We start from the raw sequence: 26,751 nt of genomic DNA, 5'->3' as shown, positions 1-26,751 counted from the left end.
GCCTGGGAGCACTCTCTGCCCGCAGCTCGGCCTACGGCCTCGCGTGATTGGGAGCCTGTCAGACACGCTCCGGGCCTTCGGCCCTACGCGTAGTTACTGTGGGGGTTGTAGGGAAGTTGGTGCTTAAACACGACCCAATAGTAAAATTTTTTTGTAATAGTAAAACTTTTACTATTGGGTCGTGTTTAAACTCAAACTTCCAGGACCGCCGGCGAGTCGATCAGGGACGCTCCGGGCCTTCGGCTCTACGCGGAGCTCGGCCTTCGGCCTTCGCTGGGTTTCGAAGCTCCGCGTCGGGCCTTCGGCCCGCCGCTACGCTTATTATGACACTTTTAATTATTGTTCTGCTTGGGAGCACAGTCTGTACGCAGCTCGGCCTACGGCCTTCGCGTGCTTGGGAGCACTCTGCCCGCAGCTCGGCCTGCGGCCTTCGCTTGCTTGGGAGCCTCTCAGACACGCTCCGGGCCTTCGGCCCTCCGCGTAGTTACTATGGGGGTTGTGGGGAAGTTGGAGCTTAAACACGACCCAATAGTAAAAGTGTCTTGAGAAGCTCACGACGGGCCTACGGCCTGCGGCCTCCGGCCCATCGTTTCGCTTCTCTAAGACACTTTTACTATTGGGTCGTGTTTAAGCTCCAACTTCCCGGACCGCCGGCGAGCCGATCAGGGACGCTCCGGGCCTTCGGCCCTACGCGGAGCTCGGCCTTCGGCCTTCGCTGGGTTTCGAAGCTCCGCGTCGGGCCTTCGGCCCGCCGCTACGCTTATTATGACACTTTTAATTATTGTTCTGCTTGGGAGCACAGTCTGTACGCAGCTCGGCCTGCGGCCTTCGCGTGCTTGGGAGCACTCTGCCCGCAGCTCGGCCTGCGGCCTTCGCGTGCTTGGGAGTCTCTCAGACACGCTCCGGGCCTTCGGCCCTCCGCGTAGTTACTGGGGGTTGTAGGGAAGTTGGCGCCCCTCCCAGGGACGCTCCGGACCTTCGACCCTACGCGGAGCTCGGCCTTCGGCCTTCGCTTGGTTTCGAAGCTCCGCGTCGGGCCTCCGGCCCGCCGCGTCGCTTTTTAGACACTTTCATTATTGTTCTGCTTGGGAGCATTCTCTGCCCGCAGCTCGGCCTGCGGCCTTCGCGTGCTTGATGGGAGCCTCTCAGACACGCTCCGGGCCTTCAGCCCTCCGCATAGTTACTGTGGGGGTTGTAGGGAAGTTGGCGCCCCTCTGAGGGACGCTCCGGGCCTTCGGCCCTACGCGGAGCTTGGCCTTCGGCCTTCGCTTGGTTTCGAAGCTTCGCGTCGGGCCTCCGCGGCACTTTACTTATATTTTTAGACACTTTTACTTATATTTTTTTGCTTGGGAGCACTGTCTGTACGCAGCTCGGACCTCGGACCGGAGCAATGACCGTTGGGCTGTGGAAAGCTCCCTCAGGCTGGTAGGGAAATTTGACTTTGTCCCCTCTCGCCGCCGTTTTTGACTTTTCCAAAAAAATTTTTTTCTCATTTCTATTTTTGGCCCCCGTTCTTACCACGTGCCAAATCTGAACGCGCTCGGACCGAAAAAAAAAAAAAAAAAAACAAAAATTTTGTAAATGCCATTCGATGGACCTCAGATAACTGTACAACATTAGTTTAAGCACTATTAACCTTTTTCCTACCGTTACGAAGCTATGGGGATTTAAAAAAAAACCTCCATACAAACTGGTAGGGAAATTTGACTTTGTCCCCTCTCGCCACCGTTTTTGACTTTTCCAAATTTTTTTTTTCTCATTTCTATTTTTGGCCCCCGTTCTTACCACGTGCCAAATTTGAACGCGCTCGGACCGAAAATAAAAAAAAAAATTTCAAAGTCGGCCATTTTGAAATTTTGTAAATGCCATTCGATGGACCTCAGATAACTGTACAACATTAGTTCAAGCACTATTAACCTTTTCCCTACCGTTACGGAGCTATGGGGATTTAAAAAAGGACCTCCATACAAATTTCAATTGGCCTTCAAAGGGCGCCATTTTGAATTTTTCAAAATTTTCTTTTTGTATACTAATCTTGGGGTGGCTGTCTACCCGTGTGCAAAATTTCAGCACGCTCGGACCATTTTGAAATTTTTCAAAAAAAAAAGTCGGCCATTTTGATTTTTTTTTAATGCCATTCGATGGACCTCGGGTGACTGTATAACATTTGTTTGAGCACTTTTCACTTCTTTGTACCGTTACGGAGCTATGGTAATTAAAAGAAAAACCTCCATTCAAATTTCAATTGGCCCCCAAAGGCCGCCATTTTGAATTTTTCAAAATTTTCTTTTTGAATATAAATCTTGGGGTGACCTTCCATCCGTGTGCCAAATCTCAGCGCGCTAGGCCCATTTTGAAATTTTTCAAAAAAAAAAGTCGGCCATTTTGAATTTTTTTTAATGCAACTTTTTTCTACTCCGAGACCTGTATGACATTTGGTCGAGCACCCCCCGGCTATCTCTTACGGTTTAAAAGTTGCCATACAAAATAAAAGTGACCAGTTTTCCCACATTTATAGCATTTTTCAATTTTTTTTTATTTCATTCGAATCAAGGCCGCTTGGAGATTCTATGACCAAAATTTGAGCTCTCTACGACAAACTTGAAAAATCGTCAAAAAAAAAAGTCGGCCATTTTGAAAAAAAAATGGCGGCGTCAAAAACTGCCCAGGGTCCTCTATGACATTTGGTCGAACACTCCCCGGCTAAGTCCAGCCGTTTGGCCAGGCCGTCCAACATTTTTTTAACCGGAACCGGTAGACCGACGGTCTGATCTATCCGGGGTCGCAGGACCAAACTCTATACGACCACACCAAACACTGCCACCTTCAAATCCCCCTTCTGCCTATTTTTGGAAAAATGTCAGTCGGGTTGTAGCTTTATATTATATAGATGTAGTTTTCAACGTTTAAAACATTGGTGTATCAAAATCAGTTTATAATTGTAATAGTTTAAACAATATTTATGTTTTTGTAAAGAAAATTAAATTTTTTTCTATATAATCAAATCAATTTCTACAGTTTTTGGAAGATCATCAAGTCCAGTTGTCCTCAATGAAGTCAACTAAATATGTGGAGCCATTCATAAAAGAAGTGGATTATTGGGAAAAATCGTTGGGTTATGTAGCAGAGTGTATTGAGGTTGTATACCGTTTCATTCCTCCCAAATGTTAAAAATATATACATAGGTATATTACATTTATAAAATGGTCACATTTTTGTCAGATATCTTTACAAGTTCAACGGCGTTATCTGTACCTAGAAACTATATTTGCTGGCGAAGATATAAGAAAGCAACTTCCAAAAGAAGTAGTGATTTTTGACAAGCTTACTGCTGATTGGACAGATATTACTAAAAAGTAAGTATAGTAATTAATTGTACAATGATATGTCATCTGTTTATTTTAATAACGTTCTAAAGGTTTACCCTCCCTTAAATATTTCTAAAGTAATCAGTGATGTGATGACTCATCATTGACGACTCTACTACTACGGGAATATAATGTAGTTCAGATCCGGAAAACGCTAAGAATTTTTAGAGTATGTTATTGAGTCTTCAAAACTGCTGAGAGACAGTGGCGCTCGCCATCCATCTACTTACTTCAGCGGAATCATTTTTTCAAGATTATTAAATTACTATTCACCATTACTCTCGTAAAATACGCAAAATAAAGCCTCGCCCGTGCCAGGTGGAAAAAGACACGATTAAAGACTACAATTTTTTTAACTATCAATATACTACGACTATTTAGTGTAACACAGTCCAATACATAATACATTTATTTATTATTTTCAAGTATGTACGCTGGAAAAAATGCCGTAGAAGCATGCCTATTCAAGCCTGCACCATATGTTTACAACAAGCTAAACGGAATGATAGAAAACTTAGATGGAATATTACGATCCCTCGAAAAGTATTTGGAAACCAAACGACAAATATTTCCAAGATTCTATTTTATATCAAATGATGATTTACTAGAAATTCTCGGAAATTCGAAAAAACCGCAGTTGATTCAAGTTCATCTAAAAAAACTTTTTGACAATGTTGTTAAGATAAGAATTGACAAGGTAAGAAAAATTAATCTATAATTTAATAATGTCAGGAAAAGCAATAAATATATACAATTATAAAATTATCAAGTATTTGCTACGTGTACGTCTGTCACGCCACTCACAGGTGCACTTCTAGTGGAAAACGTCGATTAACGACTCGTCGACTGAAAGGATTTTCATACGATTTTCTTTATCAATAGAGTGATTCTTGAGGAAGGTTTAGGCATATAAGTAGTTAAAGTTTTGTGTAAATTGGTTGAAATATGGCGATATTGTCAGAACAAATCACGCTGACCAGCAGCATTAATCGATTAAATGGTGCCTAATCCGAGTGAGCTATAATCACACAATGTATGAAGGGGTGTCTCTCGTTTGTTCTACAAAAAGTCCGCGATTGTGTATAAAAATATCACAAAAATGTGGTATTTGCAACGCTATTTACGTGGGTAGAGTATTAATAAATATCAAATGAAATGCGTTACAGCTTGGAAAAAAGAGTAGAAATGGAACTATTTTTTTTATCATAGCACTGCTTAACTGTTCTCATAGAAAAGTGTCCAAATCTGTCAAAATTGTTGCCACTTGCAAAACGGTTTACATGGATGGTTGCGCCCCGATTATTTTCTACATACTCTTTTTTGCCAGGCTGTAATTTTATTATTCTAAGCAATAGGCAACTTGACTGTACTTAAAATAATAGTACATTGTGCAACAAGGGAGGTTATATTATTTATTTATTTATTATATTCACAACAGCCGCAGGCTGGAGTGACTACAGACACGAGTATTTAATATCCTAACCTCCTGAGTTAGGCTCCCCACAGACAGTCTTAAAAACACTTAAAAAAAAGTATGCAATCTGACAGTTCAATATCAGTGTCTTGTAAGTTTGAACTGTCAGATTGCATACAAGTTTTTTTTAAGATTATGAATTTTTAAGACACACAATGTTTTTCATCACATTTGAGAGAAAAATACAGAGGTAAAAGTCATAAGGCAAAACCTTCAACGCAACGGCGACGTTGCGACCAGTAGTGTATCTTGATCTATATCAGATTATTCATATTAAATCCATTGTTTTTGATAACAAATACTTTTAGAACGAAAACAAACACGAAAATAAATTATATATGCATATAATTTAATGCAATGTTCAAAAAAGCATATAAATCATGTAATTGAACTAAATTTTTACTTATTTTTCATTCATTCATTAATTTTGATCTGTTGAACTCTCCGTTGCAAGGCGACGGTGGGCGCCTCTCGCATGCACGATTATTCGTGAGCGTCAGAATGGCGGGTGTACATCAAGCAATCCTGGTGTGGTATACGTCAGGAGTTAGTGCTAGCAATGTGCCAAATGTGCACCAAATTCGAGCCATGTGCTCTTTGAACTCCAGAGATATTTAAGAAATTAATGACACCCGCCATTCTGACGTCAGGTTGGCGGGTGTACTTCCAGTTCTAGCTAATGGCTGCTTACTCGAGGGTGAAAGTATTGCCTAAGGTTAGTGCTCGCAATGTGCTTCCACATGTATGAAACACATACTAATTCAGAGAGCCGTTGAAGAGTAATATGGGATTGAATAAATATATCTATAAGTATCACTTTTTTGTGAAAAGCGCCTGAATGTTAATGCTGCATTGCAGGCAATGAACATTGCTATTTTATTTCAGCAGGCGTTATAGATATATTTATTCAATCCCATATTACTCTTCAACGGCTCTCTGAATTAATGTGTGTTTAATATCTCTGGAGTTCAAAGAGCACATTGCTCGAATTTTGGCGCACATTTGGCACATTGCTAGCACTAACTCCTGACGTATACCACACCAGGATTGCTTGATGTACACCCGCCATTCTGACGCTCACGATTATTCATATTAAATCCATTGTTTTTGATAACAAATACTTTTAGAACGAAAACAAACACGAAAATAAATTATATATGCATATAAATTATATGCAATGTTCAAAAAAGCATATAAATCATGTAATTGAACTAAATTTTACTTTTTTTCATTCATTCATTAATTGGTTGAACTGTTGAACTCTCCGTTGCAAGGCAACGGTGGGCGCCTCTCGCAGGCACGCGGTCAAGCGCGAGTCAAGAACATATTGTCAGATTGTAAATTATAACGATTTATCTGAGTTAAATTTACGAAATAAATGCAAAACACACTGAAATAATTGTAAAACATAAATAAAATGCATTTTTCATACCGTATAATATCTTTTTCATCACACCCGCACTTTAAATGTGCTATTACACGCAGGCGGAGCGTGAGTTATAGAACAATCGTTCTCCCAAGGGAATAATGAAATTTCTTGTACCGTACTTAACTTTTTTACATCTATTTACATAGTTTTTACATTGCGAGTGTGATGAAAAACATTGCGTATAACTCGGGGAGTATGAATATTATTAACTCGAGTCTTTAAATCGCTCCGGCAAGCCGTCGCGATTTGACTTACTCTAGTAATATTCAACTTCCTCCCCTTGTTGCACAATGTACTATTATACCTTAATAGTCAAATTTTGGTTGTGCAACAAAAATCCTTGGCTGATTGAAACATCCTTTGCCTGAAGTATTGTACGGATTGTATTAATTTTTAAAACTAAATCCATTATTCCCTTGGAAATAAAATAGTACATTATTCTTCAGTACACGTAGACGCAATGAGACCTTTAAACAACAAATGTGATGAAAAATATTTTATACCATGCACGAAATAAAGCATCAGATAATTATAAGAACAGAAGTTATTTTTAACTAAAAAAGTAAATCAGTTGACCATGACGTCACTCAATTCGATTTCATATCAATTCCATATTACTATGAGACTACTAAGAACTTTATTATGAAATCCTTTATCTGTGCAGTGGACTAATAATGTGGCGCCATCTGTCATAACCTTTGAGTGTGCCTCCTCATTGTAACATGTAAGTTAATGTTTCCTTTCGAGCCACAACTTGTATAAAATGTCGACGACGCTCTCCACATTTAGTTCCAATTTTGACCACCACATGCGCTGCGATCGCTTTACTTACCCCCTCTATAGCCTGCCACTTTGCTACTTTGGTAGATTTTTGAATATGTATAGTTCTACACCGAAACTGTCAATTTCGAGACAATTCCTGTGGATTTTGTCTCAGTATTGCACTAAACAAACTTGCATAACTCTGTCAATTTCGAGACAATTCCTGTGGACAATTCTCAATTCCTCGTGTCGTGTCAGTGTCACTGTCATAATTATGTTGGATGCACGCACTGCACGCAGATTTGTTTGTGTTTTGTGGTAATTGCGGTTATACGCACTCCGCAGGTATTAATTATAGCGCGCGTTCGAGTTATTTTAACCTGCGTCTTTTAGTTATACGGTGCTTACTAAAACAACAAAGAGACTAAGTCAAACAATGCAAGAACAAGATATTGAAAAGTTATATTTTGTACCTTTCAAAGCTGTGGTGAGTACATTTATTACTTTTGTGTTTCGATTGATCATCGAAAATTCATAGAAATTTTAGAGTTAAATAATTTTATTCGAGTGTCTTAAAAATAAGTTTACCAAACAATACTTTATTGAGTTTTGTGATTGCTTAGATCATGCACAATGCTTCTTGTCTAATTTTTTTTTCTAGCCTATAATTCTGTCCTACTGCTGGGCAAAGGCCTTCCTTTTCTTCCGCCGCCCATCACGATTTGCCGCTTGCTCCGGCTAGTCGCTGCAAAATGCATCAGTCATCTTCCGCCATCTTTTCTTTGGCCTACCTCTGCCCCGGCTAATCGGTGGTGTCCAATCAGTATGCAACTTTCTTGTCTAATATAAGTCTATATTATTATTTTATTTGTTTTTCAGCAAAAAGTGGCAAAATTTATTAGAAACGCAACTAAATGGGAAAAAGAAGCATGCCACCGAAGCCTGCTGAATCTCCAGGACACACAAAATCGCTTCCACAAACTTGAACCACACTCAAAATTATTTATGAAAAACATTTTCTTCAAATGTGTGAGGTCTGCTATATATTCTCATAATTGGGATAAGCTCTTATATATCCTTACAAAAAGTACTATTAGGGATAATAGAAGATGCCTATATCAAGAAGAAACTAATATTGAAAGGCTAAAGTTCTATCTAAAGGTAAGATAACTTCTTGTCATTTCCACGTTGGCCAGAGTCGATTGTTGTTGATTTTTTCATTGCGATTGATGTCTGCGTTTATAATTTGTGATTTATAAACTGCTCCTCAATAAAAAAGGAAAAATCTATGTTTATATTTAGAACATATGGATATATTCTATCTATCTATCTATCTATTAAGCCCCTTTTTTCTGAATTAGAGAATGTCTCTTAGTTCAGTGTGCCGCTTGGCAAAGGCCTCCTCTAGCTCTTTCCATTGACGTCTATCCTGGGCCACTCTTCTCCACTTCTAGCCCACTGTAAGCTTCAGTTCGTCCTCCCATCTCATTCGGGGTTTTTTCTGGCCCCTAGTACAACCTCTAGGGTACCAATTTGTTATGATTTGGCTCCATTTCTCCTGCTTGTCTCGGAGCATATGGCCGGTCCATCTCCACTTCTGCTGGTCAATTTTCAATAGTATGTCGGTTACTTTTGTTTTTTCCCTAAGGTCTTCGTTTTGAACTTTGTCCAATCTGCATATCCCCATCATACTTCGTTCCATAGACCTATTCTATTCTATATGGATATATTAAAATTGATAATTGTGAGAGAATCTTAAGAATAACATAAAAGTCTCCAGTATCTGAGTGCATATGTCAAAATGAATAATAGTAGAAAGTTATAAAGACTGTGGTACGCTTGTGTCGCTTAACTTAAAAACTGGGTAAATCCGTTCTGCTATAAGGTTGATTATCTTTCAGATCATATTATGTTTTTTATATATTCAACCTTAAGCAGAATGGATTTACCCAGGTTTGAAGTTAAGCAACACACTTGATGAACCATGAAATTTGTTAAGACACTAAGCACTAGTTTCTTAGTGAAATTATTTGTATATGATCTAAAGAACCTTCCATTGAAGTTAACAGAAATCAATAAAAACAGGATGTATAAGTATTGTAGGTGACTTAAAATTATCCTATTTACCTACCTATTGATACATATTGATTGTGTTTAATGCAGTAAGTAACCTGTAAAAAAACACCATGAGAACCAATATGTTTTGTTTTGCAGGCATTTACAATACTATTGATGAACCACCCATACGCCAGAGCGCATGGTCTGCTCGAAGACTACATGCACATGGTGCTGTCATGCCGTACACGGGAGAGCAGGCAAGCGGTACTGAAGGTGCTTGTGACGTTGACCGACACTCTCTATTCTAAAGTGTTGGCAAACAGGAAAAAGAGATTGGAGAGAGATTTGGATGGACTGGTTGAACATTTTTAAAATACCTGTGCTGTTTTTTGTGTCATAAGCAAAATAATACCAATGTTATTCAAACATGGAATGTATTTCCAGTTTCTTAATTGCTGTGTTAAATAGATAAGTTTATTTAGGATTATATGTATGTTAATTTGATTTATCAATAAAACGGAATAAATATTATTAAAATGTTATTATTTAACCAACAAGAGTGTCATCATGTGAGTAATATTAAGGTTTATGAAAATGTTTTAATCTACACTATGGTTGATAAATAAATCTTACATACACTCATAAGACTGCTCTATGCATGAGCCTGTAAGCTTTATAAGAAAAATTATCACATTCACTACCAGGGGGTTACCATGAAGTACTAAAGACGTTAGTTAAGGTCGAGAGAAAGGGACACAGCTATAGCAGTTACATAGCTCCGTCCCTCCTCTCAACAGTCTCAACCTAAACTGATTACCTTAGCACTTCATGGTAACCCCCCAGTACCATAGAGTTACGAATTATGTTTGTAGTCGATACCGTATTTTTCTGCTTAGGAGCGATATGTACTTGCGAACGAGTTATTTTATTAGGTGTATGTGAGAAAAACATCAACAATTGTCCAAACATAATGATCGTTTCCAGAATGCCTTAGGGCTGCCTGTGGCCAAAGCCATGATGTCGGAAGACGGAGAATGCATCGAGTGGAGGTACAACCTGGTGTTGGACGGACCGGCGGAGGTGTGGCTGTTGGGGCTCGAGCATACTATGCGAACTGTGCTGAGAGACGTGAGCTCAAACCTTTTATTGTGCTGTGGGCTGTGGGCCTCTGAGTGTTACATCGACCAGCAGTGATCTATTGTAACGGCCCTATCTAATCTATAGGCTTAGGGTTTCCCCAAACCTATCAACGTGGAATCTGCTTTCACCGACCAAAAATTTCTCATTAGTATGAACATGCGTTCAGCTTTCCGACGCGTAAGCGTCTTCATAACTAACGAGCGTTTTTTGATAGACTAGAGCCGATTCCGCGTCGATAGATTTGGGTATATCCTAGTTCCTTACTAATGCCTGTTGAAGTCAAGAAGTTCCAGATCCAAGTCACGTACTTCATATTAGGGTTACAGTACATGACTTTTGATATTAGTGGTTCGCAGGAACAAAGAATGTACATTGTAGTCTCCTTAGTCTCCTCTCCTGACATCTTAATTGTTTCTTCCTTATTTGAACCATGTGTTTGTTAAGCTCAAACCATTAGGTGGTCTTCCTACTGGTGCCACATCTTTTACCCTTTTCCAGGCATGGTACGATGCGATTACAAACGTGTCAATAGAACTTCAACGGTATCATTCACATTTATGTTTGAAATTATATTGCATGATTGGATGACTTGCCTTCAAATTCAAACTTCAAAGTTGTACGAGTAAATGCAGTAAAACTCCTATAAGTACTTCAAGAAACCAGAACCCAAACTTCCTACGCAGGGTACCACCCACTAGGTCAAACCATGAAACATAAATACTTAGTCGAAATATTACAACAATAACTTCTAAGACAATAAGTAGGTAGCACAAGTATTAACTTACATTTGTTTTATAGAATCTCATTTTAACCCGCATGGCGCTACGTAAATGTAAATATCTGCGAGAGCAGTGGATCAACGACTTTCCCGGGCAACTCGGGATTACTTGCAGTAAGGTAACTAACTTACTTTTCTAAGTACCTATTACGTTTATACAAGTCCCTTAGTTATTAAATGTCTCCAAATAACTTGTTATGCGCATTTCTTTTACCATGGCACCTTACGCCAGTTATACAACATACATATAATCACGCCTGTGTCCCGTAAAGGGGTGGGCAGAGCACATGAACTAGGTACTAAGTTTCAGTGACACTCTTGGCAAAAAGGGGTTGAAAGAAATCCAAATTGTGACATTGCAGTGACAGGTTGCCAGCCTCTCGCCTACGCCACTATTTAACCCATATCCCACAGTCGACTTCTACGACACCCACGGGAAGAAAGGGGGTGGTGAAAATTCTTGAGCCCGTCACCACACGGGGCGCCAGTTATGCGATCAAAAATATCTGAATACGACTTTGATACTATGTATATAAAAGTGTATTCAGATATTTTTGTTCAAGTTCGCAACTCGACGTTGGAAGTCTCTAAATTAATTCTATTTCTGCTCACTAGATGTCCGTAGCAACATACATTTGCGCAGGTTGACTGGTGATGTTCTTGGTATAGTTACTTGGTCAAATTTGGCACTTGGACATTACTTATAGTTATTTTTCAGACCCCATAGATACAAGCCGTCATAACTCATAAGGTTTAATTTTGCAATATACTTATGTCTACCGTCAGATTATGTGGACCTCAGACTGCACTCGTACCCTCGCTCGTTGCGAACTGATGAAGGAAAAGAAACCCATGAAGAAGTTGCGTAAAAAACAGAACATTATCCTGGCCACGCTCCAGGGCATGTCCCGAAAGGAGATCCCGAAAATATTGAGAGCCAAAGTCAATGCGCTGTGCGTTATTGAGATACACTCCAGGGATATGGTTGACAAGATGTATAAAATGGGTAAGTAGGTCACTACCTACATAATAGGTTTATGCAACAAACCTACAAAACCGGTCAAATCGATAGGTATACATTTGATTTGAGATTTTCTATCATCCGTCTTTGATTGATTCAGGGATAAGATACGCTAGACCTACGGCAATAACAAAAAGAGTAGGTTTCCTCGTATTTCCCATCCTCAACCGATGAAATCATTTTAATTTGAGAAGTATTGCAGAAACGATTAGTAAATTTTATGCGGTTTATATAAATTAGTACTTTGTGGATAATGTTGTTGATTGTACATATAATAACACTTACTGTAACAGTTGCTGTAATACCCCTTGTTCAGTTGTTTGTTATCCCTTAAATAAATAAAATAAAATAAAAATAAACTGGTTGTTGAACTAGGGAACAAATCGAATATTTTTTGATTTGTTCTTTTTTCAAGTAGTCACACTACTATATATAAATTATAAATTGAAATAGATATCATACGCGAAAGAGAAAACGGCAAGGCCCACTGGTGGCCGAGCCGGGAATCGAACCCGGGACTTCAGCTTACGCAGCGTAAGCTCGGCCACCAGTGGGCCTTGCCGTTTTTAGGGTTCCGTAGTCAACTAGGAACCCTTATAGTTTCGCCATGTCTGTCTGTCCGTCCGTCCGTCCGCGGATAATCTCAGTAACCGTTAGCACTAGAAAGCTGAAATTTGGTATCAATCACGCCAACAAAGTGCAAAAATAAAAAATTAAAAAAAATGTTTTATTAGGGTACCCCCCCTACATGTAAAGTGGGGGCTGATATTTTTTTTTATTCCAACCCCAACGTGTGATATATTGTTGGATAGGTATTTAAAAATGAATAAGGGTTTACTACGATCATTTTTTGATAATATTAATATTTTCGGAAATAATCGCTCCTAAAGGAAAATAAGTGCGTCCCCCCCCTCTAACTTTTGAACCATATGTTTAAAAAATATGAAAAAAATCACGAAAGTAGAACTTTATAAGGACTTTCTAGGAAAATTGTTTTGATTTTGATAGGTTCAGTAGTTTTTGAGAAAAATACGGAAAACTACGGAACCCTACACTGAGCGTGGCCCGACACGCTCTTGGCCGGTTTTTTCTTTCGTGTATGATATCTATTTCAATTTATAACTGCTTGTTAATAATTTTAGGATGCATGACGGTGTCAGCGTTTGAATGGTTCTCCCAGCTGAAGTTCTACTGGGACCGCGAGCGCGAAGACTGCTATATTCGGCAGACGAACACTTGTTCTATATACACCTACGAATATATTGGAAACTCGGGACGGCTTGTTATTACGCCGTTAACTGACAGGTGATATCCTGAAGCGATTTTAAGAATTTCTATTATTAATTTTTATGTTTAAAGAACTTGGCGCAGTCGGTAGGATTCTTGAATACTGGTTCAACTCTCATAGTTTATTTTATGTATAAAAGAGGTAGTACAGTTACTTAGAAACTCAACATTAAACTAGTTTTCTATATAAGATGCCTTCTAGCTGGCTGAATACACTAGACTTTCCATTTGTTTGATACCATCAACTTGATTGTATTCTCGCAAATAAACGATTTGATATTTGAACATTTATAGATGAAATCCCTTGCCAAAAGTTGCTTTGCTAGTTTTCTACTTTATCTGGTCTATTCTGTTTATAAGAATTTACTTGAATTTTCCACAGATGCTACATAACCCTCACGACAGCACTAAACCTTTTTCGAGGCGGTAGCCCTCAGGGCCCCGCCGGGACGGGCAAGACGGAAACCACTAAAGATTTAGGTCGCGCCTTGGCAAGATGGGTCGTGGTCACTAACTGCTCCGATGGGCTGGACTATAAGTCTATGGCCAAGTGCTATTCAGGTATACATAATATGACGTCACCATACATAACCATATTTATAAGGTTAGGCAAACAGCTAAAGCCAGACTCCTAACCTAACCACTACCTAAAATGTAATTTTCAAAAATATTGCGGAGAAATCTCTGATTATACTATATTCCCAAGTAACAATTTCTGGTCCTATAGTGGTCGAGAGCACCAAATTAAATCACATTAAATGGTCCTATAAATAGTCTATATTGGTACTGTAGAGCCGATTTGGCGCAATTATGCAGCCATTTAGTGATATAATAGGGCTATAGTAGTATCATCCGTGACGTTTAAGGTCTATAATGGTGATGTGATGATGACTATTGTGCTAATTTGTTGACATAGAGGACACAGTAACGCTATTATAGTATCAATTTATGCTATAGTAGCATTTGAGATTCCGTTATACAGGTTTTTTGTTCTGTAATAGCAGTTGCCGTCCCTTTTAATGCGAATGAATGAAACTAAAATAATTTAATGTGTGTAATATTTAACAAAAACTGTTCTAAACGAGGAACTTTATGAAAAGTGGCGTGTGAACTTGTGAAGTTTAGTGTCAATCAAAATAATTTGGATTTCGTATAATTCCATCATTACTGCAAAAAGGTATGCGATGGAAATTTTACCGTTAAAAGAATATTAGTTTAATGGAGTATTTTAAGTGCGCCCTCGATTTATACCTGTTTTGAATAAAATAAATAAATATAATTTAATACAATAAAATTATTGGCACCATAGTTTCTACTATGGATCCAAGAAGTAAAACATACGCTTTTATAGTTCGACTATGTCACTTATCATACGCATTCACTGCCATAAGCCCGCCATTGTGGATTCAATTAGGGTTGCATGAGACTTTAACTATGATCCAGTTTAACTTATAAGTTCTTTATATAGAAAACAATACTTGTTTTCAATGTTTTACTATAGAAAGTTCTTCTAAACAGTTTTTTTTTTATAAAACATATAGTAAACTCGGCTATAACGCTATTGTGTTTTAAAAGAGATACCGAAACCATTATTCCACAGTTCTGTGATATAAAAGAGTCATTGTGACGTATACGGCGATGAGATATAAAAGGCATTAGAAAACGACTATTAACGCTTTTCAAAGCTATATAAACGTATCCTGAAAACTTCATTATACAGCAAAATAGCTCTATAATGGTATTCATATCTCTACTACAGTGTTAAATACTGTAGCAGTGTTTTCCAAAGCCACTATATCCCAAAATAGTGGTATAGTTAGGTTTTAATTTCTGTTAAAATACGACTACTAAAAATACTATAAGCGGCTTGTTGGGAACCTTAATAGCGCAAATTGATAGCATAACAGTGATTCCTAACACTATTATACAATAATATTGTTCTTTAGCAGGTTATTTGATCCTGTTATAAACCAGGCCTATAGCGGCTCTATAAAATGGTGATATAAACGTTTACATCACTTCCTAATAACACCTTTTAGCTGTATAACACAACAACTATAGCGGCTTGTCGGGAACCTTAATAGCGCAAATTGATTGCATAACAGTGATTTCTAACACCATTATATAATAATATTGTTCTATAGTAGTCATATTTGATCCTGTTATACACCAGGCCTATAGCGGCTCTATAAAATGGTGATATAAACGTTTACATCACTTCCTAATAACACCTTTTAGCTGTATAACGCAACAACTATAGCGGCTTGTCGGGAACCTTAATAGCGCAAATTGATTGCATAACAGTGATTTCTAACACCATTATATAATAATATTGTTCTATAGTAGTCATATTTGATCCTGTTATAGACCAGGCCTATAGCGGCTCTATAAAATGGTGATATAAACGTTTACATCACTTCCTAATAACACCTTTTAGCTGTATAACGCAACAACTATAGCGGCTTGTCGGGAACCTTAATAGCGCAAATTGATTGCATAGCAGTGATTCCTAACACTATTATACAATAATATAGATCTATAGTAGTCATATTTGATCCTGTTATAGACCAGGCCTATAGCGGCTCTATAAAATGGTGATATAAACGTTTACATCACTTCCTAATAACACCTTTTAGCGGTATAAGCTTATAGAGCTAAAAGGTGTTACTGGAGGCTTTTATACGACAGGCGGTCACGCCGAAAACCTTTATACGACATCTATAGTAGCTTTTGGCGTCGAAAACCAAAATTATAGCACTAAAATGTTACTTGGGTTAGACTTTCAGCGGAGACATTTAGAAGGTAAAATAGTTCGTCATAATGTGTACCCGCTCGTCAGTCTCCACGAAAAACTCTCACGTGATTTTAATTATGTAGTACTAGCTTTTGCCCGCGGCTTTTCTCGCGTTAGAAAGAGACAAAAAGTAGCCTATGTCTCTCTCCATCCCTTCAACTACCTCCACTTAAAAAATCACGTCAATTCGTCGCTCCGTTTTGCCGTGAAAGACAGACAAACAAACAGACACACACATTTTCCCATTTATAATATTAGTATGGATTGATATACAATATAACTAATACATCCGGTATCAGTATGGTGTCGTGACCTTACATATTCTCAGTAAGGAACATATTTTTTTAAACCCTAGACGAATTGGTGAAACAATAAGTTCAGGTAAAGACAGGCACTGACAATAAGCTTCAAGTCGTTAAGTGTGTATATTTATAACGATTCGACACTCTTGGCAAACAAGGGGTCGAATGAGAACGAAATTGTGACATTGCAGTGACAGGTTGCCAACCTCTCGCCTACGTCACAATTTAACCCATATCCCACAGTCGGCTTTTACATACGATACGACACCCACGGGAAGAAAGAGGGTGGTGAAATTGTTAACCCGTCACCACACGGGCATCCGTTATTTGCCGAGAGTGGCACTGAAACTTGAGTAGTTTCGTGTGCTCTTCCTGCAGCTGCTATCGGATACAGGTGTGAGTGTATGGACAGTAGCGGAAAATAATCTATCATATTTTTTCGGACCTATTTACATAATTATTTCATGAATTAAAAAAAATTGGAAATTTACAATATAGGTACATATGAAAAAGACTATTTGGGCAACTTAAGGTTCATTTTTAAAACAATTCGTATGCCCGAGTTATGCAGGGTAGCCCTGTGGGCCTCAAATGGTAAAATAATGACGTGGTGTAATGTATCATACCAACGACTTCTGAGATCGATAAATCCATCCATCTATATTAAATTGCAAGTAGGATTCGCTATTTTGTGTTTTTATAATAAGAAATTTGATATAGTAACATACACAATTGGTGTGTGTAAAGTATCTAATCCGCATTAGGCTCTCGTGGCTGCTCACGGTCCACGTGCAGTGGGTCCTAAGACTCGTAAGTATTTAAATACATATTTGCAATGATGATTCAATAGTTGTATAGTTGATAAAAAAATCGAAACGTCGGGATGAATTACAAATTCATTATACGCGATTTAATTCGTTTCCACAGTTTTATTTCATGAGTAACTGTCGCTGTAACCGAAGACAATATTAAAAAAATCTAATTAAAACAAAAACGACTTATTGTTTTCGATGTAAACCAGTAGGTATAATAGATTTTTTCCGCTACTGTATGTATTTTTAACGACTGTACCGCTTTACACTGTTAATTGTTCTTCAGGAATAGCCCAAAGCGGGTGCTGGGGTTGCTTCGACGAGTTCAACCGCATCAACATCGAGGTGCTGTCGGTGGTGGCGCAGCAGATCCTGGCGGTGCTGCTGGCGCTCTCGCTGCAGCAGCGCCGGTTCTTCTTCGAGGGCGCCGACATTAAGCTGGATCCCAACTGTGGGATCTTCATCACTATGAACCCTGGGTGGGTTATATTATGACTTCTATAGATCAGGGTACGTAGCCGAATGGCACAAAAGCTCACGAAACGAAACGCTCGTAGATATCTATCTCTATCGCTCTTGCTTATTGACGTGACCGAACTTTTTTCGTTTCGCGTCGCAGAAATGCATTTCGGCTACGGGGACAGGCTGCCTGGCTAACAATAGTATTTTCATCACACTGGTACAGTAAGTACCTTTTTCACATCCGATATCGGATCGGATAATCCGATATCTGATATCGAAAGTATTTCAAAGGCAAAGTTCAAAGATGGCGGCTTAAATGTATGGGATATCGGTCCTACATCCGATATCGGGTCGGAAAATGTGAAAACGCATTAAGTGTGCGGGATTTATAGAAAATTCGTTCCGAGGCAGTTATGACATTTCTAGTTGAATTATTTTATATATTGCAAGTGCGATGAAAACACTGTGTAACTCGGATGTAAGAATATTGCAAACTCGAGTTTTTGTATCGCGATGGCTTGCCTTAGTTTGCAATATTTAACTTCCGCTCCACGTTGAAAGTCACTATAAAGATTTTTTTATAAGAATATTTTATCAGAATTGAATATTTGCAAGACAATACTAATAAGCTCAATACGGGTAAGTGTGTCATAAGGCGAAGTCTGTCTGCCCTTCCCATTTGGCCTGTTTAAACAATGATCAGTGTTGATTGAGAGTTCAATACGTCTACCACTAATCGTGAGTAACAAGTAGCAAAAGTATGAACTCGCAAACCCACCTTTGACAATGAGTAAAAAGGCAAAAATGTGAGGCCAGGTACACCTTTCCTTATGATACACTTACCCGTATTGACCTTACCTAATACTTGCAGCTATGCCGGCCGAACGGAGCTGCCGGATAACCTGAAATCCATGTTCCGCCCCATCGCCATGTGTGTGCCCGACTGCCTCATCATCGCCGAGATCACACTTTTCTCCGACGGCTTCACTGCCTATAAAGTCAATGCTAAAAAAGTGAGCTATACATAGAATAGTTTCTTACACGATACGCGGTACCTAATGCTGGCTATTTTAAGTGTAAGGCTGGGTTTACCTAATAAATACTACCAACTTAGGTATTTGATTTCAAAAACAGCCCATTAACCAGATGAAGTAGTTAGGAAATAGATACCTTGTCGAAATTTATCTTGCTTCAGGATTTCAGGCATATTCTGTTTATTTACTTGTCTTTTTATTTATTTTATTTTCATGCCTAAGGTGTTCACGCTATACCAGCTGGCTATGCAACAGCTATCCAAACAGGACCACTACGACTTCGGTCTGCGATCTATGGTAGCTTTGCTCCGGTATGCCGGAGTAAAAAGACGGGCTTACCCCAATCTGCCGGAACAGGAGGTTTTTACTTTTTTTTTTTTACCTACCTCTACACTACATATACGGGCGTAGGTATGTTTTTTTTTAATTTTATTTTCTCTCGTGCTGGTGTAAAATGTAACTGCTTCTACGTGATGCCGTGGTGGTGTGTCAAATATGCGGAAAGGATTGATCAGGTATTTTTTTGTGTTTTTTTTTGAGGAGCATGACTGACACGGCATGGTTTGTGAGATGAACATGTCTCAGGAGCATTTTGATTGCTACCCGTCAGGTGTTCACGCTGTACCAGATGTGCATGCTGCAGCTCTCGAAGCAGAACCACTACGACTTTGGCCTGCGGTCCATGATTGCCATGCTTCGGTACGCCGGGGAAGTGAGACGTGCTCACCCAGATTTGCCAGAGGCAGAGGTATGTGGCGCTCAGATCCCATAAGACTCCATGGTCTCAATGCAGAGAAAAGTGGTAAGTCTTTCCCTCTAAAGTTATGTGGGGTTTCTTATCCTACCCATCGTAGAGAATTAGAACAGATATGGTTTTATCATTTTAATAAGTACCAAAATTATGGATAGGTACCTCATCTTCCACGACCATGGCAGTACCGTATACCGTATTTATCACCCTTGAAGCAGAAACGGGTATTTCACTTGCAGTTCAATTAGTGTTTCATATAAGTCGCGGTTTAAAGCAGCTTGTCTTTCGAGTCGATTAACAGATAAAACAACGCAGTAGTCCTTTGATATGACGATGACTAATGGTACTAATACAGATGGTAATCCTGGCGATGCGAGACATGAACGTGGCTCGGCTGACCGCCAAGGATGTCCCGCTCTTCGACGGCATCATGCAGGATATCTTCCCGGACGTGGTGGTGCCCACGCTGGACTACGAGATGCTGGAAACTGCAATCTCTGCGGAGATGAGGCTCGTAAATCTGCAGCCGACCAAGGCTGCTATGCATAAGGTCATACAGACATTTGAAACTAAGGTAAGCTATGGATCTACGTATCTTATCTGCCGTACACAGGCTGCACTCGCAGCTACAAAAATAGTTAAAGACAGTCTTAATATACTATTATAGCCAAAATATATCGAGACTCCCCCGTCCCGTGACTGTCCCGTGTGGTGACGGGTTAAGAATTTCACCACCCCCTTTCTTCCCGTGGGTGTCGTAGAAGGCGACTATGGGATATGGGTTAAATTGTGGCGTAGGCGAGAGGCTGGCAACCTGTGACTGCAATGTCACTGTTTTGTTTTCATTCAACCCCTTATTTGCCAAGAGTGGCACTGAAACTTGAGTAGTTTCATGTGCTCTGCCTACCCCTTCATGGGATACAGGCGTGATTGTATGTATGATTGTATGTATGTATATCGAGACTACATAGATAATTGTGGCGCTTAACTTCAAACTCGGGTAAATCCTATATATAATATGTATAATCTGAAAATTAATCAACCTTATAGCAGAATGGATTTACCCGAGTTTGAAGTTAAACGACACAATTTAAAAAATATTGGGTACTTTGTATTGCAGAATTCCCGACATTCTAGCATCCTCCTTGGTGACACGAACACCGCCAAGACAGTTTCATGGAAGATTCTCGCAGCTACCATCTCGCGGTGCAAACGTGACCGGGTGCCAGGCTTTGAGAATGTCCAGGTACCTACACGTTTCTAATAATAACCTGACATTTAGTAAATAAATGAGTAGAAAATATTGAGTGGTTGGTCCGTTGTAGGTGCAACCTATGAACCCGAAAGCTCTGACGCTCGGCGAGTTGTACGGCGAGTACAACCTGGCGACGGGCGAGTGGAAAGACGGCGTACTCAGCAGCATTATGCGTACAGTTTGTCAAGGTAACTAATACCGACTAAAGCCTGTTAATATTATAAACAGTGCTCGGACAAGGCATCGCAGAAACAGATATGGGCATGGGACAAGACTATTATGGAATAGAGTCGAGACTTAAGATTATTATTATGGTCCCACCGCAAGCTAGTAAGCTATGAGCTATCGGCTATAAAAACGAACAAAAGATAATCACTCCCGTGTGAATAAAAGAGACACGGCGATGTTTATAGTTACTCGCCCAGCGGTGAGCTATCAAAATAGCCGTGTCTCTTTTATTTGCACGGGAGTGCTTATCTTTTATTCGTTTTTGTAGCCGATAGCTCATAGCTTACTAGCTCGCGATAGGACCAGTGCCTAAAGCTGATATTATCGTACCTAATTTATAATTTAACATTTGACCTTTTTAGTCATGGATTTTTCAAAGTGGCACGCTTGAAATAGTTTTGTGACTTTTTGCTTAATTATGGTTATTTCTAAATATTTTAAATAAGAGTATGGTGAAAATAAATACAATTAATAAGTGGATTGAGGACTACCCCGAGCTCTGTTTGTATGGTGAATTTTAGGTTGCAGTAATAAATGTCATTGAAAACTATAATTAAATAATATTGTACATAATGCAACTCTATTGATCTTGTTCTATTGCAGTCTTGCGATTGTTTTGCGATGACTTGTCCGAGCACTGATTATAAATGCCGTTATGAAATATAAGAAAACTTAACACTTAACTTACGTGAACAGACGAATCTCCCGACCTGAAGTGGATCATATTTGACGGACCGGTGGATGCCATCTGGATCGAGAACCTCAACTCCGTGATGGATGATAACAAACTACTCACGCTCGTTAACAGCGAACGAATCTCCATGCCTTCTCAAGTAAGAATAGTTATTTGTTATACAAAGGGGCAAAGTTGTATTTTAACGCCAAGTGTGGAATTGAAAAACGAGCAAGTGAAAGGATTCTATAGTTGAACCACGAGCGAAGCGAGTGGTTCGAAAATAGAATCCTGAACTTGCGACTTTTTTAACACACGAGAAGTAAAATACATTTGCACCCGAGTGTAACACAAAACTTTTCCCCTCACTATGGCGAGGAAACTACAATGCAAAAAATGCGTTTATCACAACTTTCAGTAGTTCCACAGGTGGTAAATCATCTTTATTACTAGATTCAACTACTTTTATCAATTTTAAAGCAGTTAATTTGACTTTATTCAAGGTCAAATTACTTTACCCACTAGTGAATAAAATGCGTTTTTACCCGCTGGTATTAAAGGACAAAACACGTGCTTCCGAGCTAGTGAGGGAAAATGTATTTGCTCTCACAACTTCATGGTATTTCTTGAGAATCATACTTGTCATAAAAAAAGTTTGATCGTCCTTCGTGCTTACACGGTCTTCTGAAAGCCTAAATAGAGATATTAGAATTCGGCGTCATCTATCATAATGATTTGTACATAATTCTAGGCTTTCCAACGTTCAGGTTTGTTCCAGGTGTCTATTTTGATCGAGACTCTAGATCTTGCGGTGGCGTCACCAGCCACTGTGTCGCGCAATGGGATGGTCTACAACGATTACAAGGATTGGGGCTGGTGGCCATTCGTCAACTCCTGGCTCGACACCATCAGCGATCCCGAGTACAAGGAGTTTGTAAGTAAAAATATCGATTGTTAAATTCTGAATTTTAAGATTGAAAATATTTGGGTGACCAGATGCTTTCTCTATTAATACAGACGGTGTTTCTCTTTTAATATTCTTTCATCTTGTCAAAAATGTTAAAGTTACGACCTTAAAGTAAAATAAAAAAATTAAAAATTTAACGATTATAGACACCCGGTTCGGGTCTTGCCACAGACAAAAGATGGATTATAGACGGTGATAAATCGTTAGCGTTTCTATTACGATATTGATATATCTTTCTATCGTACTGATATGGAAAATATACCGAGCTATCTTACATAAATAATAGCATAAACTATTGTTTTCTTAGCTAAGCCACCTGGCCACCATTAAGTTCCACCTGAACTGGGTTTTGTTGATGATTGATTTACTCCAAAACACCTCGCGTTCTCTGTCTTGTGTTCTAAGTCTTCTTTATTCAAACAAGAGTAGCTTCATGTTGCGATGTCATTGTGAGTTTGTCCGCGTCAGCTCCGGCAGCATTTCTTGAACATCCTGACGCCGGTGCTGGAGCTGAAGCGAGTGCACCTGGTGGAGGGGCAGAGCGTGCGCGGGCAGGAGCTGACGGGCGTGCGCTCCATGTGCCGGCTGCTGGGGCTGCTGCCGCCGCCCGCGCAGCCCACGGGCGACGAGGAGGGCAACGAGGGCTTTTCCAAGATGCGCTTCCTTTTCGCGTAAGAATATTTTCTTCCAGTGACATTTGCTGATAAAAACGATGACGTAACTTGTGCAGATGCGGCTGAATTGTTATTTCGAATGCTAACCGGAAAAGCCGGTAGCCTGAGATGAGATATTCAGAGCGACTGTATCATATAGGCGGTCCCAATGTTGCGTCCCCGTTATTCGAGCGATTTGAAGTACTAAAGACAGGTTAATTTTCACACATAGTGCTGCAGCTTGTGGATGCATTGTGTTCACACATTCACCTGTCTTGTACTGTTTTCACACCTGTTTCTGTCCTCCTCACGGAGAAGGAGCACGTTTATATAACTCTTAATAGCTATAGGTTGAGTAAACTTAGATAAGCTAGAGGGCTCGCTTCGCTTATAGCGCCCATCCAGTCGGTCTCATATTCCCGAAAACTTTTGACATACATTGAAGTTTCAACTGCATCAATTGTCCTCTTTCGACAGAATGATCTGGTCAATCTGCGCCACTTTAGAAGAGGAGCCTCGCCGCAAGCTGGACAACTGGGTTCGCGAGCACGAGGGCATTTTCCCCCTGAAGGACACTGTCTACGATTACTACGTGGATGAGCGACTGCGCCTGTTCAAGCCGTGGGAAGACCGGCTGCCGGACAACTGGAGATTCAACCCTGCGTAAACAGACTTTTTTTTGTATAGATAGTCATCGATGAACTTGAAATTGACGCATAGTGTTTACTAATGCCGTATATGATCAGTGGACATCCTATTTAATAATGCAGAAATTGTAAAACATGGAAAAAAATCGAGGAGTTGAAATTTGGCCCCGTCTTAATTGCCTAGCTTAACGTACCTTACTGCAGGTATTACATGTATCCCTATTTTATTTGTAAAGTAAATGAATCCCAATATCCCAACAGCGCTGGTTTCCACAACATCCTGGTGCCGACGGTGGAGTTTATCCGCGTGCAGCTGGTGGCCCTGGACATGCTGAAGGCCGGGTTTGGGGTGCTAGTTGGCGGACCCACGGGCACCGGCAAGACTTTCCTCATCCAGGGCACCTTGGCCAGTTTGGATCCTGCCGTGTAAGTGATCAAGTTAAGAGGTTTCCACATCTTGTTCCCGGTAGTGGAGTTTATCTGCGTGCAGCTGGTGGCCCTGGACATGTTGAAGGCCGGGTTTGGGGTGCTAGTCGGTGGACCCACGGGTACCGGCAAGACTTTCCTCATCCAGGGCACCTTGGCCAGTTTGGATCCTGCCGTGTAAGTGGTTTCCACAACATCCTGTTGCCGGTAGTGGAGTTTATCCGCGTGCATCTGGTGACCATGGACATGCTGAAGGCCGGGATGGGGTGCTGGTCGGCGGGCCCACGGGCACCGGCAAGATTTTCCTCATCCAAGGGCACCTTGGCCAGTTTGGATCCTGCCGTGTAAGTGATCAAGTTAAGAGGTTTCCACAACATCCTATTGCCGGTAGTGGAGTATACCCGCGTGCGGCTGGATACTTTGGAACCGGGTACTAGGTGATCGTCGGCAAACCCACAGGCACCTTCAAGAGTTTCCTCAACCATGGGACAGGGGAGCATAAGTATTTTTAACTAAGACTACTGACAATAATCCTAACGAATAAAGTTTGTATATTTGTGCTCATGTTTACTGAATGTCATTTTCCACTGCAGATACAGCCAGCAAGTCATCAACATGTCTGCTCAGACTACAGCGGCGAATGTGCAGGACATCATCGAGGCGAGGCTTGAGAAGCGAACCAAAGGGAACTATGTGCCTGCTGGAGGTGAGTAACGCCGTACTTTTATTTTTCGATATTTTTTTTAATTCTATTTTATTTCAAACAATTTACAGTCTTACCCCGCTTTACGCGACCCCGTTTAGCGCGGATTCGCTATAAGGCGATTTTTAAATATTGATGGATCGGAAGCAAAACGCCACACAGTAAACATTAGATTGTTTTTTTAATAAAAAATTGCACTCTATTATTGTTTTTTAAATGGAAAATGTTAAAGTTAATTTAAACTGTACTGATTTTAATTTTTCAAGTAAAATATAAACTCTTTTCGGTTTGATCTTAAATTTGGAACCTTATTCAAGTGACCCCGATATACGCGAAATTCGAACGCATCACTCGCGTTAAGCGGGGTATTACTGTAAATGATAACATTTTATTATCTGTACCAACATGAGAGCAATAAAGATTCTATTCTATTCTATACTCATCTACGAAACTTAGTAGGTATTTAGAAAACCCGTTAAGGCTATCTAGATCCCCTCCTCCGAATAGTATAATTATTTTTTCCCCTCACTAGCTCGGAAACACGTGTTTTGTCCTTTAATACCAGCGGGTAAAAACGCATTTTATCCACTAGTGGGTAAAGTAATTTGGCCTTGTATAAAGTCAAATTAACTGCTTTAAAATTGATAAAAGTAGGTGAATCTAGTAATAAAGATGATTTACCACCTGTGGAACTACTGGAAGCAGTGATAAACGCATTTTTTTGCGTTGTAGTTTCCTCGCTATAGTGAGGGGAAAAGTTTTGTGTTACACTCGGGTGCAAATGTATTTTACTTCTCGTGTGTTAAAAAACTCGCAAGTTCAGGATTCTATTCTCGAACCACTCGCTTCGCTCGTGGTTCAACTATAGAATCCTTTCACTTGCTCGTTTTTCAATTCCACACTCGGCGTTAAAATACAACTTTGCCCCCTTGTATAACAAATAACTAGTTCCACACTGTCAAGCTTCATTGTATGTTCTATTTAGGCAAGAAGATGATCGCGTTCATGGACGACATTAACATGCCGGTGCGCGACGAGTACGGCTCCCAGCCGCCGCTCGAGCTGGTCCGCCTCTGGCACGACTATGGTTATTGGTTTGACCGGGAGAAACAGTGGAGGAAGAACGTCAGGGTAATTCGTCTTTTCTTCTTCCGATGAAAAAAAATCTAGCCCCCAATAAGGGGGGTTCTAGTTGCGTGCAGCGTAATACATAGTAATATTAGATCCGTACTCTGTTACAGCATAGATTAAATATAAGAAAATTATACCATCCCATACATTAAAATGATATAATCCCATACATATATGATAATGACACTTAACGCCAATCTACAAATAATCGATGGCAACAAGGCATTTTTTTGTGGCGCCATCTATGTGTGGTGTAGTGTATGCGCGTTCTTAGGCGGTCGCATTTTAATGTATGGGATATATTTAATCTATGGTTACAGTTAGTCGCCTTTTTTAATGCCGTGTGTTGCAAATATGAGTTTATTTTTATAAGGAGTAGGTATAATGATCTTGTCTGATCTATAATCTCAGGGAATGGTGCTGTGCGGCGCGGCGGGTCCTCCGGGCGGAGCGCGCTCCCCCCTTCCCCCGCGACTGTTGTCCTGCTTCCACGCGTTCTATCTCACCTCTCCCACGCAGCAGCAGCTTATTAAGATATTCGGCACCATGTTGTCGCAGCATATGCAAGAGTTTGACGAGGAAACCAAATCTGTTGG

General features: G+C 40.0%; 2 protein-coding genes across 2 annotated transcripts in view; both read left to right on the top strand.

Annotated features, from left to right (window-relative positions):
• LOC125229617 (dynein axonemal heavy chain 2-like) overlaps positions 1 to 26,751 on the top strand; it is a 66,232-nt gene that overhangs the window by 18,982 nt on the left and 20,499 nt on the right. The window contains 22 exon segments of the mRNA XM_048134503.1: positions 3,019 to 3,138; positions 3,223 to 3,356; positions 3,795 to 4,065; positions 10,076 to 10,219; positions 11,030 to 11,128; positions 11,796 to 12,015; positions 13,173 to 13,335; positions 13,700 to 13,878; positions 17,512 to 17,704; positions 18,559 to 18,700; positions 18,944 to 19,081; positions 19,828 to 20,046; positions 20,593 to 20,718; positions 20,798 to 20,915; positions 21,652 to 21,788; positions 22,407 to 22,562; positions 23,064 to 23,266; positions 23,726 to 23,911; positions 24,157 to 24,321; positions 24,915 to 25,027; positions 26,010 to 26,155; positions 26,567 to 26,750. Of these exon segments, the coding sequence (XP_047990460.1) occupies positions 3,019 to 3,138; positions 3,223 to 3,356; positions 3,795 to 4,065; positions 10,076 to 10,219; positions 11,030 to 11,128; positions 11,796 to 12,015; positions 13,173 to 13,335; positions 13,700 to 13,878; positions 17,512 to 17,704; positions 18,559 to 18,700; positions 18,944 to 19,081; positions 19,828 to 20,046; positions 20,593 to 20,718; positions 20,798 to 20,915; positions 21,652 to 21,788; positions 22,407 to 22,562; positions 23,064 to 23,266; positions 23,726 to 23,911; positions 24,157 to 24,321; positions 24,915 to 25,027; positions 26,010 to 26,155; positions 26,567 to 26,750 (3,556 nt within the window).
• LOC125229607 lies at positions 7,282 to 9,616 on the top strand. Its single transcript, XM_048134493.1, has 3 exons — positions 7,282 to 7,520; positions 7,913 to 8,194; positions 9,248 to 9,616. The coding sequence occupies exons 1-3, from the start codon at positions 7,470 to 7,472 to the stop codon at positions 9,461 to 9,463; spliced, it is 549 nt and encodes a 182-aa protein (XP_047990450.1). The 5' UTR covers positions 7,282 to 7,469; the 3' UTR covers positions 9,464 to 9,616.

Source organism: Leguminivora glycinivorella, chromosome 1 (assembly GCF_023078275.1).
Source record: "Leguminivora glycinivorella isolate SPB_JAAS2020 chromosome 1, LegGlyc_1.1, whole genome shotgun sequence".
NCBI lineage: Eukaryota > Metazoa > Arthropoda > Insecta > Lepidoptera > Tortricidae > Leguminivora > Leguminivora glycinivorella.
This window is presented reverse-complemented; position numbering and strand designations above follow the sequence as displayed.